We start from the raw sequence: 15,586 nt of genomic DNA on the forward strand, positions 1-15,586 counted from the left end.
GTATTCTTGCCTCAGAAATCCTATGAACAGTGGTGCCTGGCCGTCTACAGTCAATGTTGTTGCAAAGAATCCGACAGGACTCAACAACAAGCTCCTAACACCTCTTCTCCTCCACTACTTCTTCTTGTGTTTGCCCCATTTTCCCACATTTTGGGAGAGGTCTTGTTGATGTCTGTTAGAAGAGAATCCTTCCTGCCCTACAGCTTCTAAAGTTTTTCCACTTTGGAAAGGATCTAGATTCAACATTTTCTTTATTTTATAGATGGAGAATTTGCATCTTGTTCCATGACTGTGGAGAAAGGACACACAAACTACCTCTTTGTTATTGTAATAACTCTGATTTATGGATTTGAAAAAAAATTTAAATTATTACATAACAGCCTTTACCACAGTCTTCTCATGATCTTTTTAGTAAAATATAAATCACCTTTCACTGTCTGAGATGTTACTGTTGAATGAAAAGATGTCTGTGATACTAAGAATGTTGCATCCATTGCTGGCAAATGCCAGCAGGGTAAGATGACTTAACCACAAAGATCGCCAGCAGTTTCAATTATCCCCTGTATTCCTTTTGTTGCTGAAGTTAGTATGCTCCCCTTTTAGCAGATATGGTCTCTATCCTTTTTAGCCTTTTCCACTTCTTGTAACTCAGAGATTATCTCTTGCCTCTCCTGTGTTTGCATAAGCATTTCCTCATATCCTATTGTCTTTCTATAGCTCTGCATTGTATTTTAAATCACTGCCTCTATCAGAAGCATATTCTAATCAGGTGACTCAGTTAACTGCAATGGGCTTAGGAAGTCTGTCCTATAAGGCGAGAAAAGTTGGACACTAGCAACTGAATCACGAGTTGCATCCTCCTGTTTATTTCAAACCCTTTATTTTGAATTAATAGATTCATACATTGTAAAAACAATTATGGGAAAGATTGAAGGCAGGAGGAGAAGGGGACGACAGAGGATGAGATTTGTTGGATGGCATTATGGACTCAATGCACATCAGTTTGAGTAAGCTCCAGGAGTTGGTGATGGACAGGGAAGCCTGGCATGCTTCACAAAGAGTTAGACACAACTGAGAGACTGAACTGAACTGAGTGATGGTGAACACCTTTTCATGGACACGTTGGCCTTTTATATGTCTTCTTTGGAGAAATATCTATTCAGCTCTTTTACTTCTGAACAATAGATATGGCAAGGTGATGGGTGCCACCCTTATGGTTACATTATAGTACCTGATGGCATTCCTTTGATCACAGACATTATTTTAGGAGATGTTATTTTGCTAGAGATATGTTCTTACTTCCCTACCTACCTTGAATAAGAAACCTGTCAAGTTTGCTACTGCTAAGTCACTTCAGTCAAGTCCGACTCTGTGTGACCCCATAGACCGCAGCCCACCAGGCTCCCCCGTCCCTGGGATTCTCCAGGCAAGAACACTGGAGAGGGTTGCCATTTCCTTCTCCAGTGCATGAAAGTGAAATGTGAAAGTGAAGTCACTCAGTCGTGTCCCACTCTTAGCGACCCCATGGACTGCAGCCTACCAGGTTCCTCCGCCCATGAGGTTTTCCAAGCAAGAGTACTGGAGTGGGGTGCCACTGCCTTCTCCAAGTTTGGAACTACCTATAAAAAGGGCAATGTGTCATGGAACTGCAAGCTGAGGTTAGGAACGGAGAACTGCAAAAATTATTGTCATGAACAACTCTGTCCAAACATCTGCATTAAGAACCTTGACTGACCTCTAGCATGGTTTCTAGCAGCAACCTAAGGCCACATTCTAGGACAACTCGTCTACCCCTGAGTTCCTGTTTAGAAAATTTCAAGGCTACCAAAGGAATCAGTTCCAGCCAACATCTGACATAAGCCCCTCATCTTCCTTTACTGAGAGTGTCTATTTAAAAGAAAGAAAGAAAAAAAAAAAAAAAAAACCCTCACAATTACAAATCCTTCCTCTGTCCCTTTGAGATGTATGTATCTCCTGCAACCCAGGAGTGTCTTTCTCAAGGACCTGAAAGCCTTTCCACTGAAATGTAACAGGAAGGAAGGGTAGAGCCTTTGTCTCCAGTTTCTGTGGGAAATGTGAAGTCAAACAACAGAAAGACCAACAGTTCAATTTTGAAAAATAAGTAAAGGACTTGAAGAGATATTTCTACAAAAAAGATAAATCAGTCACCAAAAAGTATATGACAAGATGCTCAGGATCATTAGGAACATGTATATAAGAACACAATGGGATACCGTTGGATCCCTCCTGTGTTGCTGGTAAGAATGCAAAATGGTTCAGCCTCTCTGGAAAAGAGTTTGGAAGTTTCTCAAATTTAAAGAAAAAAATTACCATAGGACCCAGCAGTTCTATTCCTAGGTATATAATTTACACAATTTAGAATTTGCAATCAAACAAATATTTGTACACAAATATTTAAAGATGCATTATTCATAAAAGCCCGAAACTGCAAACAATCCAAAATTTCTATCAACAACAAAATGTTGTATATTCTTAAAATGGAATAGGATTCAGTCATAAAGAGGAATGAAGTACTAATAACTAAGAGACCATGGATGAGCCTTGGAAACATTATGCTAAATGAAAAGGTCACATACTATATGAGACCATTTATATGAATTATCCAGGATAAGCAAATTCAAAGTGACAGAGTGCAGACTGATGCTTCCCAGGGACTAGGGAGTAGTGTGAATGAGAAGCAATTTTTTGAAGGGTAAGAGGTAAAGTAAGCAGATAGGGTAGGTGTTCCTGGAGAAAGAGAACTTAGTATGGCTTTCCTGACATAAAAGACACCATTTTTGGCGTAAATCATTTTGTGATCAAAGCCTCTGGACAATGTTTGCCCTTGAGCAGACATCAGTAATAATGAACTTAAGGAAACAAAAGAATGCAACAACGAGTGACTGTTATCAGGCAGGAGTTGTACCAGTACCAAAGGTAATAAATCAGTTGTAAAAATGCCCAGTCCTTTCAAGGATAAACATTAGCCAGAAGCACATCCTTCAGCTGTTTTGCAGAATTCAAACCCGCCTCAAGTGATCAAACTCAAGATCAACTGGAACCGAAGGAATGGTGATTTATCTTTTCTGATCTTCGTGACTTCAATCACCTGTAAAGCTTGGACTCCACTGACCTTTGTGTCAACTCTATGCTGAACTCTCTGCTGCTCAAGCCCCTTCATGAATATGTATGTACCCTTAGCTTAAAATTTTCCCAATTTTGCTGTCCAGGGAAACACTGCTTTGGGAACGATCCCTGCTGTTCTCCTTACTTGCTGCAAGAAATAAATCCTTCCTTCTCCTGCTCTTTGACTGGGCTGTGTCATTTGGCTCAACACTCACCAAGAGGTGAACATAGTTTTCCGGTCCGTAGAAGTTACTTCGTGGAATGAAGGATATGTTGAAATAAGACAGAAGTGGTGACTGTACAACACTGTGAATGAACTAATGGCACAGAATTATTTGCTTTAAAATGGCATCGGAATATATATACATATGAATTATATTTTTAATATATAATATTCTGTATAATGTATAATATAATCAAATGATTGATTCCACTATGTGTGTGTGTGTGTGTGTGTGTGTGTGTGTGTATACTGTTGTTGTTTAGTCGCTCAGTCATGTCCAACTCTTTGTGAACACTGGGACCATAGCCTGCCAGGCTCCTCTGTCCCTGTGGTTTCTCACACCAGAATAATGGAGTGCATTGCTATTTCCTCCTCCAGGGGTCTTCCCAACCCAGGGAGTGAACCTGCATCTCCTTCAAATCTCCTGCACTGCAGGTGGATTCTTCACCTCTGAGCCACCAGGGTGTAACTAAAGAATTAGCATTCGATGGACCCTAATGAAGTAATGGATAAGGGTGAAATGAAGATCGTCACCAAGTGTCAGTACCACCACAAAGTAGAAAACAAACACTACATATCTCTAATGGAAGCACACAACTTTGTCTCAAGAGTGATTAGCCAATAAACAAATGAATACATAAATAAACTTTAAATTTAACAAGCTGTTTCCTATAATTATTGAGGATTATTGATGCTGAGTTTCAAGTCTACTAAGTTCATTGTTTTATTCTCCAAAGTGTTGTTTATGATTGTTTTTATTATAATTATCATGACTTTAAATTTTAAAACTGCAGTAAAATGGGACAGCTTTTAGAAACCTATAAATCACTAAATTGAAAATGTAGTCCAAACCTACAGTACCATCAAAATGTCCATGACAAGCCAGATTTGGTGGCCCATTACACCAAATGGTCAGGGAGAAACTAATCACCAGCTTCCTTGAATTCTTCTAAATCATACAAAAAGACAGAAAATGGATCAACCATTTTAACAGGGACACCCTCCTTGACACAAAGTCTAGGTAAGAATGTCCCAATAAAGGAATACTTGAGCAAAGATCACTCTCACACAGCCATGTGATTAAATGAAGAAATAGGCTGTGTCTAAGGAACACGACTAGCACCTAAAGAGCAGAAACTGCAACAAGGAACACACAGGTATCATATTAGGAAAAAACTGACAACTGGAAACTACTGCATTTACATAAAAAGGAGAAAATGCATTTGTAAAGGGAAAGAACAGTTTTTTTGCACTTGTATTTTCAATACTGTTGACACCAAATGTATGAGTTTTTCTTTGTTTTTCACACACAAACCAATTCTCTAACACCAGCTGAGTATCTACCATGATTCAATTTGTTTCTGATAGTATCTACCTGGAGTTAGCATCACATCTCACAAGTTAAGGGCTCATTCCCACAAGAGTGCCTTACACTTAGTCAAATCCAGGTCTCTTGTAATTCTGACTGACTAGCTTTAAATCGGGGTTACCACAAACCCTTCCCAGGGTTGAATAATTTCTGAATCAGCTCAAAGTACTCAAGAAAACAGCTGACTTATTAGATGATTGGTTTATCATAAAACATCTGACTCCCCAACAGCCAAATGGACAAGATGCTTGGAGTGAGGTGTGGGAAAGGGGTACAAAGCTCTCAGACCCTGTCCACCTCCACCACCCTCACATCTCCTACGTGTGTTCAGCAAACTGGAAGCTCTCCAAACTGTCTTATTAGGATTCATTTGGAGGTTTCCTTCCGTAGCCATAATTAATTAAGTCATTTGTTGTTGCTGTTTACTTGCTAACTCATGTCTGACTCTTTTGTGAACACATGGACTGTCATCCACTAGGCTCCTCTGTCCATGGGACTTCTCAGGCAAGAATACTGAGTTAGGTTGCCATTTCCTCTTCCAGAGGAACTTTCCGACCCAGAGATCAAACCTGCATCTCCTGCATTGGCATGTGGGTTCTTTATGGTTGAGCCACTGGGGAAGCCCCCATGGAATGTAGGAAGAATTCCCAATAAAGGAAGAAACAACACATGGATACGTGGTACCATCTCTGCTATTCGACAGAAATTTTCCTGCTTTCCCATGTGAATATCTCAGAAACCATCACTCCCATCCTCACAATGAGAAAAAACCTGAACAAACAGAAAATCAAAAACTCTTTCTAGGATCTATCAGAAAACTGAAGTTACAGGGAAAACCACAGCCACCCCAAACTGAAGATCTAGGCAAATAAAGGGAATCACAGCTCATCAGCAGCAGAATGTCCTAGATCTAGGAGTGAGGAGAAAATTCCAAGCCAGGCTTCAACAATACATGAATTTCCAGATGTTCAAGCTGGTTTTAGAAAAGGCAGAGGAACCAGTGATCAAATTGCCAACATCAGCTGGATCATCAAAAAAGCAAGAGAGTTCCAGAAAAACATCTATTTCCATTTTTTTGACTATGCCAAAGCCTTTGACTGTGTGGATCACAATAAACTGTGGAAAATTCTGAAAGAGATGGGAATATCAGACCACCTGACCTGCCTCTTGAGAAATCTGTAAGCAGGTCAGAAAGCAGCAGTTAGAACCGGACATGGAACAACAGACTGACTCCAAATAGGAAAAGGAGAAAATCAAGGCCCTATATTGTCACCCTGCTTATTTAACTTCTATGCAAAGTACATCATGAGGAATGCTGGGCTGGAGGAAGCACAAGCTGGAATCAAGATTGCCGGGAGAAATAACAGTAACCTCAGATATGCAGATGACACCACCCTTATGGCAGAAAGTGAAGAAGAACTAAAGAGCCTCTTGATGAAAGTGAAAGAGAAGACTGAATAAGTTGGCTTAAAACTCAACATTCAGAAAACTAAGATCATGGCATCCTGTCCATCACTTCGGCAAATAGATGGGGAAACAGCGGAAACAGTGATGGACTTTATTTTTTTGGGCTCCAAAATCACTGCAGATGGTGACTGCAGCCATGAAATTAAAAGAAGCTTACTCCTTGGAAGAAAAGGTATGATCAACCTAGACAGCATATTAAAAAGCAGAGACGTTACTGTGCCAACAAAGGTCCATCTAATCAAGGCTATGCTTTTTCCACTAGTCATGTGTGGATGTGAGAGTTGGACTATAAAGAAAGCTGAGCACCGAAGAATTGATGCTTTTGAACTGTGGCGTTGGAGAAGACTCTTGAGAGTCCCTTGGACTGCAAGGAGGTCCAACCAGTCCATCCTAAAGGAAATCAGTCCTTAATATTCATTGGAAGGACTTATGTTGAAGCTGAAACTCCAATACTTTAGCTACCTGATGTGAAGAGTTGACTCTGTTGAAAAGACCCTGAGGCTGGCAAATATTGAGGGCATGAGGAGAAGGGGAGAACAGAGGATGAAATGGTTGGATGACATCTAGGAAGCTCACAGAATACAAAGCAGGATAAACAGAAAATAAAAATCTAAACTTTGGCATATCACACTCAAACTTCAGAAAACCAAAAGAAAACATAATTCTTGAGGAACACTAGAGGGAAAAAAAAAAAAAAAAGAACTTGCTATAGAAGAACAAGAGTAACAATTACCTAAGATTTCTCTTCGTGAACCATGCTATCAAGAAAAGACTAGAATTAAAGTTTCAATTCATTGAAAGAAAAAAAAAAAACACTACTACATACCCAGAATTTAGTAGCAAGAGGGAAAAATCCTTCAACAATAATGAAAAACAAAGACTTTATATAACAAACAAAAACTGATGGAAATTTGTAACTAGCAGAACTACTCTGCAAGAAATGCTAAAAGAAATTCTTCTGGGCAAAGGAAAATGATGTAGGTCAGGAAATCTGGCCTATGTAAAGAACGGTACAGAGTTAGAGAAAGAATAAATGAAGTTAAAATAAACCTTTGTATTACCTCCAATTAATCAAAAAGATAACTATTTATTGAAAATAATAATAAACAAACAATGCATCTAGTGATTATACCTTATGGATAAAAAAAATGGCAGAAATGGTAGAAAGGCCAGGAGAGGAGGAACTGGGAAACAAGATACTTGTACCAACCGTGAAGCTGGATGTTGTTATTTAAAAGAGGATTTGAATGAGTTGCAAATGTATCATGCAAACTCTACAAAAAACAGTAAAAAAATTTTTAAACATATAACTGATTTCCCAAGAGGACAGACAATGAAATAATGTTAAATCTTCATTCAAAAGTAGACAAGGCAGAAAAACAGCAGAATATTAAAACAACAACAAAGAATAAATTCAATGAACAGAAAACAGATACGAATATGGTCAATGTTAAACAAACTCTGCATAATCACTTTTAATGTGAATGGTATTTAAAAGGTAGAGAAAAGAAAGGTAGATGAAAAGAAATTGAAACAACAAAAATATACCTACCCCTATGCTGTCCATCTTTATTTTGGGCTTTCCTGGAGGCTCAGATGGTACAGAATCCACATGCCTTGCAGGACACCAAGGTTCGATACCTGGGTTGGGAAGATTCCCTGGAGTAGGGCATGGCAGCCCACTCCAGTACTCTTGCCTGTAGAATCCCCATGGACTGAGGAGTCTGGCAGGCTATGGTCCATGGGCTCCAAAGAGTCAGACATGACTGAGCGACTAAGCACATGGGATCTATAAGAAACCCACTCTAAATTCAAAGACATGAATAGATTAAATAAAGGGATAGAGAAAACTATGCAATGCTAATATGAGTGGTAAAAAAAAAATCTGTACTCACTGAATCTATTTCTGGTAAAGCAATATTCAAACAAGAAAATCAGGAATAAAAATGGGCATTACTTAAAGATTAAGTGGTCAACACTCAAAGAAATCATAGCAAACTTTAAGGTGTATGGACCTAAAGAAGCTTTGTTAAAATAAAATACCCAGAGCAAACATTGATGTGGCAAATATAATCTCAAAGGAGATATCAACACATGTCTTTTACTAATTGACAGATTCAGTGGGCAGAAAATCAGTAAGGTCCAGTTGAACTGAAAAGTAACAAGCATTAATGAGATCTAAATGACATTTATAGAATATTGAATGACAGCAGGAAACACATTATTTTCAAGTTCACATGAAACATATATCAAGACAGATCACAGTCTAAGCCATAAAATGTACATCATCAAATTTAAAACATACAAATAATACAGAGAATTCTCTCAGTGTGATGGAAATAAACTAGAAATTGATAACAAAAGACAGCAGGAAAACTAAAGATTATTTGCAGACTAAACAATAAACATCTGAATAACACATGGGCCAAAGAGAAATTCTAATGAGAAATTTTAAAATATTTTTACAAAATGAAAACAAAATTACAACTTATCAGAAGTTGTGTGATGCAGCAAAATCAGTAAAGAGGTATACACAGCATTGAGTGCCTATAACAAAAAAAAACCTACAATTAATAACTTAAGCTTCTATATTAGTAAACTTGTGAAAGAAAAGAAAAAGCAGAGGAAGAATAAATCAAAGCAGAAACCAATGACACTGAAAAAAGGAAGGTAATGCAGAAAAAGAACAAAGCCCAAAGAAGTTTCCTTCAAGATACAAAATAAAAAGAAGATACAATTCTCCCCAGGCTAAAGAAGAACAAAGAGAGAAAACAAATTAAATTACTAATAGTAGAAATGAAGGAGGGGCCATTACTACTGATTCCATGGACATTAAAAGGATAATGAGTGAATATTATAAACAACTCTGTGCCTACAAAAAGGAAAGGTTCCGGTGAGAAACTTCTTGAAAGTATAACTTAGCCCCACTTTCACAAAGAAAAATAGATACTCTGAATAGGTCTGTATCTATTAAAGAAATTTAATCCATAAGTAATAAGCTTTCAATAAAGACAGTAACAGACCCAGATGTTTCCACTGATGAATTCTAACAAAAATTTAAGGAAGAAATGATAACAATTCTCTACAATCTCTCCCAGAAAATAGAAGCAAAAGGAACACCTCCTAATTCCTTTTCTGTGAGATGAGTATTACACTCAAATATCAAAATCAGATGAAGAAATTAAGAGAAAAAAATTGAACACAAATACCTCTCATGAACACAGAAGCAAAATCCCCAACAAAATATAAGAAAAGAAACCTAACAATCCATACAAGGAATTACATACTCTATCTAAGTAGGATGCATTTCAGATGTGCAACATTTGAAAATCAGTAATCATAAATCATAATAACAATAGTCTAAGGAAGATAATCACAAGATGAGATCAACAGATGAAAGGAAAAAATCATCTGATAAAATTCAACACCCATTCATCATAAAAATTCTCAGCAAACTAGATACAGACAGGCATTTCCTCAGCTTCATATAAAACATCTAAAAAGAAATACAGGTAAAACATCATACTTCATAGTGAGAAGACAGATGCTGTCACATTAAGGTGAGGAACAAGGTGAGGTTATCCCTTCTCACCATGCCTATTCAACACTGTACTGAAAGTCCTAGCCAATGCAAAGAGATAAGAGAAGGAAGCAAAAGATACAGATATTTGGAAGGGAAAAATGGAATTATAAGCATCAATAACAAGAAAACTCTTGGCATTAATAAGCCAGGAGTATATGTTAATAAGGTTAATACATTATCAATATATAACTACTATATAATTAATATATTAATAAGGTTAATACATAATAGTCAATTCTTTTCCAATAAAAAGATGGAACTTGCAATTAAAAACTTAACTCCATTTACATTAGCACCAAAATATATTAGAAATAATTCTTCAAAAAATATGTATAAGATTTACATGAGAAAAACTCATAATCTGCACTGAAAAAAATTAAAGATAAATAGACATGCCATGTTCATAGATAGGGAGATGCTATATTGTTGAGATGTCACTTATTGCCAACTTAACCTAGGCACTTAATGCAATTCTGTTCAAAATTCCAGCAAGTTAGCTTCTGGATAGCAGCCAACAATTTAAATTTTATGTCAACAATGAAATGATCCATAATACCCACTGAAGTCAATATTAAAGATCAAAGTCAGAGAACTGATATTACTGGATTTCAAAACTTACTTTAAAGCTACAATACTCAAGACTGTATGCTATTAACAGAATAATAGACAGATCAATGCCACAGAACATAAAATCTAGAAACAGACACCCCAAACACTCAACCGACCTTTAACAAAGGCACAAAGGCAATTCAATAGAAAAGGACAGTCCTTTAAACTTACAGTCCTGGGATAACTAGACATCCATATCTAAGAAAAATGAATTGACATACAAACTCTAAACCTTTCAAAATAATTAACTCAAAGGGAATCACAGACCTAAATGAAAAACTCACAATTTAAAAAAAAATTGCAGGGACATCCCTGGCAGTCCAGTGTTTAAGAATCAACACTTCCACTGCTGGGGGAAGAGGTTTGATCACTGGTCAGGGACTAGGATTCCACGTGCCATATGGAATAGGCAAGAAAATCTAGAAGATAACACGGGGCCAATACTTGAGTTTGGTAATGAGATTTTAGGCACAAAACCAAAAGCACAGTCCATGAAAGAAAATAATAAGCTGAACTTTGTTAATATTAAAAACTTCTATCTGCAAAATATACTAAAAAGAGAATGAGAAAGAAAGGCCACAAAAGGGTAGTTATAAATATATTTGCAGGGAAAGAATGGAGACACAGACGTAGAGAACGGGCATGTGGACACATCGGGGGAAGCAGACAGTGAGACGAATTGAGAGAGTGGCGTGGACTAATATGCACTACCATGTGGACAAATATGCACTACCATGTGGACAAATATGCACTACCATGTGGACAACAGGCATGTGGGGGAAGTTGCTGGGTGACACAAAGAATCAGCTCTGTGATGACCTAGAGGGGTGAGGTCGGAGGTGGGAGGAAGGTTCATGAGGGAGGAGATATATGTATACTTATAGCTGCTTCATACAAGAAACCTGACACACCATTTAATTATCTTCTAATTAAAAATAATTGTTAAAAAATCTATGAATTTAAAAACTAGAAAAAAATCTGGAAAGTACATATAGCCACTAGAGTTATATACAACAATGCCAAATGAATAAAAGTCAGAAGTAATGAAAAGAAAAAGATCACAATAACAATTTGATTCTTGAATTAAAAATCTTAGAAAACAGGACAGGAAATATTCAAACATGTAAGAGACTTCAAAAATCTGGAATAAAAAAAAAGATCACGGCAGCAAAATCATCCAGTTGGTCTGGAAGAATCAACAGTTACTTACACCAAGTAACAGAAAATATACCATAAACAAAAGCAACCATAGAAAAAATTTACTTACAAAGAAACTTTAGAAAAATGTATACAGCCTTCATGGAGGCAAGGAGAAGAATTTCCTGAGAGTCTTAGGAAAAAGAAGGCTCGAACAGAATAGTATATTATGTATATTCATGAAGAACAGATATTGTAAGACTGTCTATTTTCTGTAACTCCTTTACAGATTTTGTACCACATTCAGAGTAGCTGAAACCACAATGAAACACGGTCTGCTGTTTTTGTATGCAGAGGTAAACATGGAAATCTTATTGAAGGAATGAAGAAAACTATTAACAAAAGTGAAAACATAAAATTAAATAATCCCTGATGGACAGTAAGTCTCCACTGAACTTGACCCTATGTGTGCCTAGGTGGGGGAGTACTTAAGAGACTGGCATAGATGTGCAGCCTGCAAGGGAAGCAGACAACAGGATCAGCTGCAAAAGGCTTTAAACTTGAGCCCTGGATTCTTCCACTCTGCCCTGGGATCAGGAATCTCCACTGCTTCACTGAAGGAATCTGAGGCAGCATCTCCAAGGCCCCATGCCAGGACCAAGGGGCACCAAAGTTTGGCTTGGATGTGGCAGTATGGTCCAGATCATGAAATAACCAGCACAAAGTTTGTTGTGTGTGTGCTTAGTCACTCAGTTGTGTCTGACTCTTTGCAACCCCATGGACTGTAGCCCACCAGGCTCCTCTGTCCAAGGGGAAACTCCAGGCAAGACTACCAGAGTGGGTTGCCATGCCCTCCTCCAGGGGGTCTTCCAAACCCACAGATTGAACCCAGGTCTCCCGCACCGCAGGTGGATTCTTCACTGTCTGAGCCACCAGGGAATGCTAGTGGATGAGAACTGGCCCTTTAAATGATCACCTTAATAGACTATCACCCAGGGACTAAAAGAGAAAAGTTAGTATCACAGTAATTGTACAAAATGACAGAACACCATCTCAGAACTTTTGAGCAATGACCCTGCAGTCGACTGAGAACCCACAGTGAGAACTGTCAGGCTAAGGAGGACCTTCACTTACTCTTCTGGAATTGTATGAGCATGGTTGGGGACAGGGGTGGACTTATACCAGAAAGGGAAGGATTTCCAGGCCCTGTCAGCAGTCAATATGAATAAAGTTTCTGAGTGAGATGTGAGGGGGTCCACACCACAGAAAACAGTCTCCATCCTTCCCTCTCAGCTCATCTTACCTGTAGCAGCCATTTCCAGGAAGCTTCGGGTAGAAACGGCGAGATGAGACGTATGTGCACTTCATACCAGGAGACTCGGCGGTTCACATCTTTGATATGAGGCCTTGGCCTCAGGTCAGCAGATGGTACGTAGCCCAGCATCTACAGGGGTTAAGGCAAGGCATGGAGAACGACACAGCATTGCTTACTATAGAAGAGAGAGCCCAAGAGAGCCTTCGGTGTTAGTCTCATGGGCTCCAGGAAGGCTATTAGGCTTGGGCTCCCCAATTCTTCCTGTTGGGAGTGCTGACACAAGTGAGAGGCATGGAGTGAGCCAGCTGACAGTTCAGGACAGGGACGTCCCAGGACCCCTTAATAGTCAAGGGAAAGTCCACGTGCCAATCCTGTGAGAAGCTCCCCTGGAAACCCGCCTGTCCAGGTCCCGCCCCTGCTGTCCTCCTGGAGCCCAGATGCGCATGACAGGAAGTGACGTCCTCCTAAGCACGCTGGGGGAGTGACGCCATCCTTGACAGTGCCGCTATCTCTGAGAGCTGCCATTGACTGTGGCCAGAGGGAGCAGACCCAAGTGTCATCGGGTGTCAAGATTGGAGGTGACGTGAGTTACGAGTACAGGGACACGTCTCTGTACCCCGATTCCCTTTTCCCTCTGAAAAGAGAGGGCCGCACAGCGTCTGGCCACCCTACCCCTGCACTCAGACCAGAGAATCCAGCCTAGCTCTTAGGCCCCAAGACCATTCACTAACCCCTAGGGGGTCTCGGGAAAGAATGCCTCGGTCAGGCTCTGCTGGACCCCAGGTCCGCTCAGTAGAGGAAGAGCCACGAACACTGTGGAGTGAAGGGGGGACGCTTGGGAAGACTGAAGGTCTCGATACAGCAGAACGGCAGCCATGTGTAACCCCCACTCACTGCGATTTGGCTGCGGATCAGCCGCCGGGCAGCTCTAAAGGCTGAGGGGCTCTCTCACTGCGACCTGGGACACAGGACACTCGGAGAAGAGGGGAGTTTGGTTTGAGGGGCTTGCAGCTGGTCAGTAGAGTGAGGATGTCAGGGTTCGGGAAGAGTCAGGATGAGGACCATGCTCCCTGACAAACGGGCGACTCAGGACCCTCCCCTGTGGTCAGCGCTTCCTCTGGGCCAAGCATTGGGAAGGGGGGCGGCGGTCTGAGAGGGGAGCTTGGAGCCTGGTTGTGAAGGGCAGCCACGAGACAGCAGAAGGGAAGGTCCTGGGACCCTTCAGTGGGGGGATGAATACGCCCTCCTCTCCTCGTCTGGGGTGACAGGGAAGGTGGCAGCATCAATTTCAGACAGGAGAGGGAACAGACTTGGTGCGGGAGAGGGGGCCTTGGATATGGGGGTGTCTCGCACCAATTTTCATCCTGACTCAGAATGTCAGCTGAGAGGACCTGCCTTCCCTGCGAGCCCCCACTGCTGCCCCCCACTTCTAACTCCCAGGCAGGACTCTCCTCACTGAAGGTTCTCACATCATGTCCTTGTCTGTCCTCCAGGTGCCCTCCTTGCCTGCTTTCCTGCCCGCACTCCCACTTGCGGTCGCTGACCTGCTGTCACCATGCCTCGGAGGCACAAGAACAAGTCACGTGCCCCCGGGAAATGCCACCAGGACCAGGAGGGACACTCAGGAGGCCCAGGCCAGTGCTGCTGCAGCCCCAAAGGAGGAGCGCCCCTCCTCCCCCTCTTCTGCCCCTCAGGGTTCTCCCCCGAGCTCCCCTGCTGGCGATCACCAGGAGCTTCAGGGAGCCATGGCCCCTAGCTCTCCTGATGCAGGGCCTTCATGTGCAGCATCTGATGAAGGTGTCCAAGGCCCCAAGGAAGAAAGTGCAGGTGCCTCCCAGGAAGCCCCTGCCACTCAGAGCACTCACAAAGATCCTCTGGCCAGGAAGGCCAGGATACTGGTGGAGTTCCTGCTGGAGAAGTACACCAAGAAGGAGCCCATCACGCAGAATGCCCTGATGAAAATCGTCAGCAGGAAGTACAGGCAGCACTTCTCTGAGATCCTCAGTACAGCCCGTGAGCACATGGAGCTGGTCTTTGGCCTGGAGATGAAGGAAGTCGACCGTAGAGGGAACATCTACACCCTCATCAGCAAGGTCAACCTCGGGGGAAACAATTGTCCAAGTGATTGGGGGGTGGCCTCCAAGTCTCGTCTCATCATGGTGCTCCTGGGGGTCATCTTCATGAATGGTAACTGTGCCACAGAGAATGAGATCTGGGAATTCCTCAGTATGTTGGGGATCTATGCTGGGAGGAGTTACTGGATCTTTGGGGAGCCTAGAAGGCTCATCACCAAAAATCTGGTGCAGAAGGAGTACCTGAACTACCGCCGGGTGCCCAATAGTGATCCTCCGCGCTACGAGTTCCTGTGGGGCCCGAGAGCTTGTGCTGAGACCAGTTAAGATGAAGGTACTGGAGGTTCTAGCCAAGTTCCACGGTAGGGTCCCTAGTTCCTTCCCAGACCTCTATGATGAGGCTCTGAGAGATCAGGTGGAGAGAGCAGGGCGGAGAGTTGTGGCCATGGCTGAGGCCAGTGCCCCTTCCAGGGCCAAGTCCTGCAGCTCCTCCCACATCTAGTGAGGGGGGCAGGGCACTTTGTTCCCTTTGTGTTGGAAGAGAGCAATCAAGCTCCTAAATAGTGCAGAGTACTGGGGTGGAGTGAACAAAACCCATATCTTCTTACAGTTTTAAATGGTAAGCCAGTTTAGGTCTAGTCTGTTTTAACAAAATATATATGTGTTTTCTTGTATCCATATGAGA

General features: G+C 41.3%; 1 protein-coding gene across 1 annotated transcript; it reads left to right on the top strand.

Moving 5' to 3' along the window:
- The first annotated feature begins 14,301 nt into the window (after positions 1-14,301).
- Positions 14,302-15,228, top strand: LOC113887981 (melanoma-associated antigen B17-like). The gene has a single exon (XM_027535358.1). The coding sequence runs from the start codon at positions 14,302-14,304 to the stop codon at positions 15,226-15,228; it is 927 nt and encodes a 308-aa protein (XP_027391159.1).
- The last annotated feature ends 358 nt before the right edge of the window (positions 15,229-15,586 follow it).

This window comes from Bos indicus x Bos taurus, chromosome X, assembly GCF_003369695.1.
Source record: "Bos indicus x Bos taurus breed Angus x Brahman F1 hybrid chromosome X, Bos_hybrid_MaternalHap_v2.0, whole genome shotgun sequence".
Taxonomy (NCBI): domain Eukaryota; kingdom Metazoa; phylum Chordata; class Mammalia; order Artiodactyla; family Bovidae; genus Bos; species Bos indicus x Bos taurus.

Coding starts and splice junctions, on each gene's coding strand:
- LOC113887981 (XM_027535358.1), top strand. CDS start 14,302: ATGTCCTTGTCTGTCCTCCAGGTGCCCTCCTTGCCTGCTTTCCTGCCC.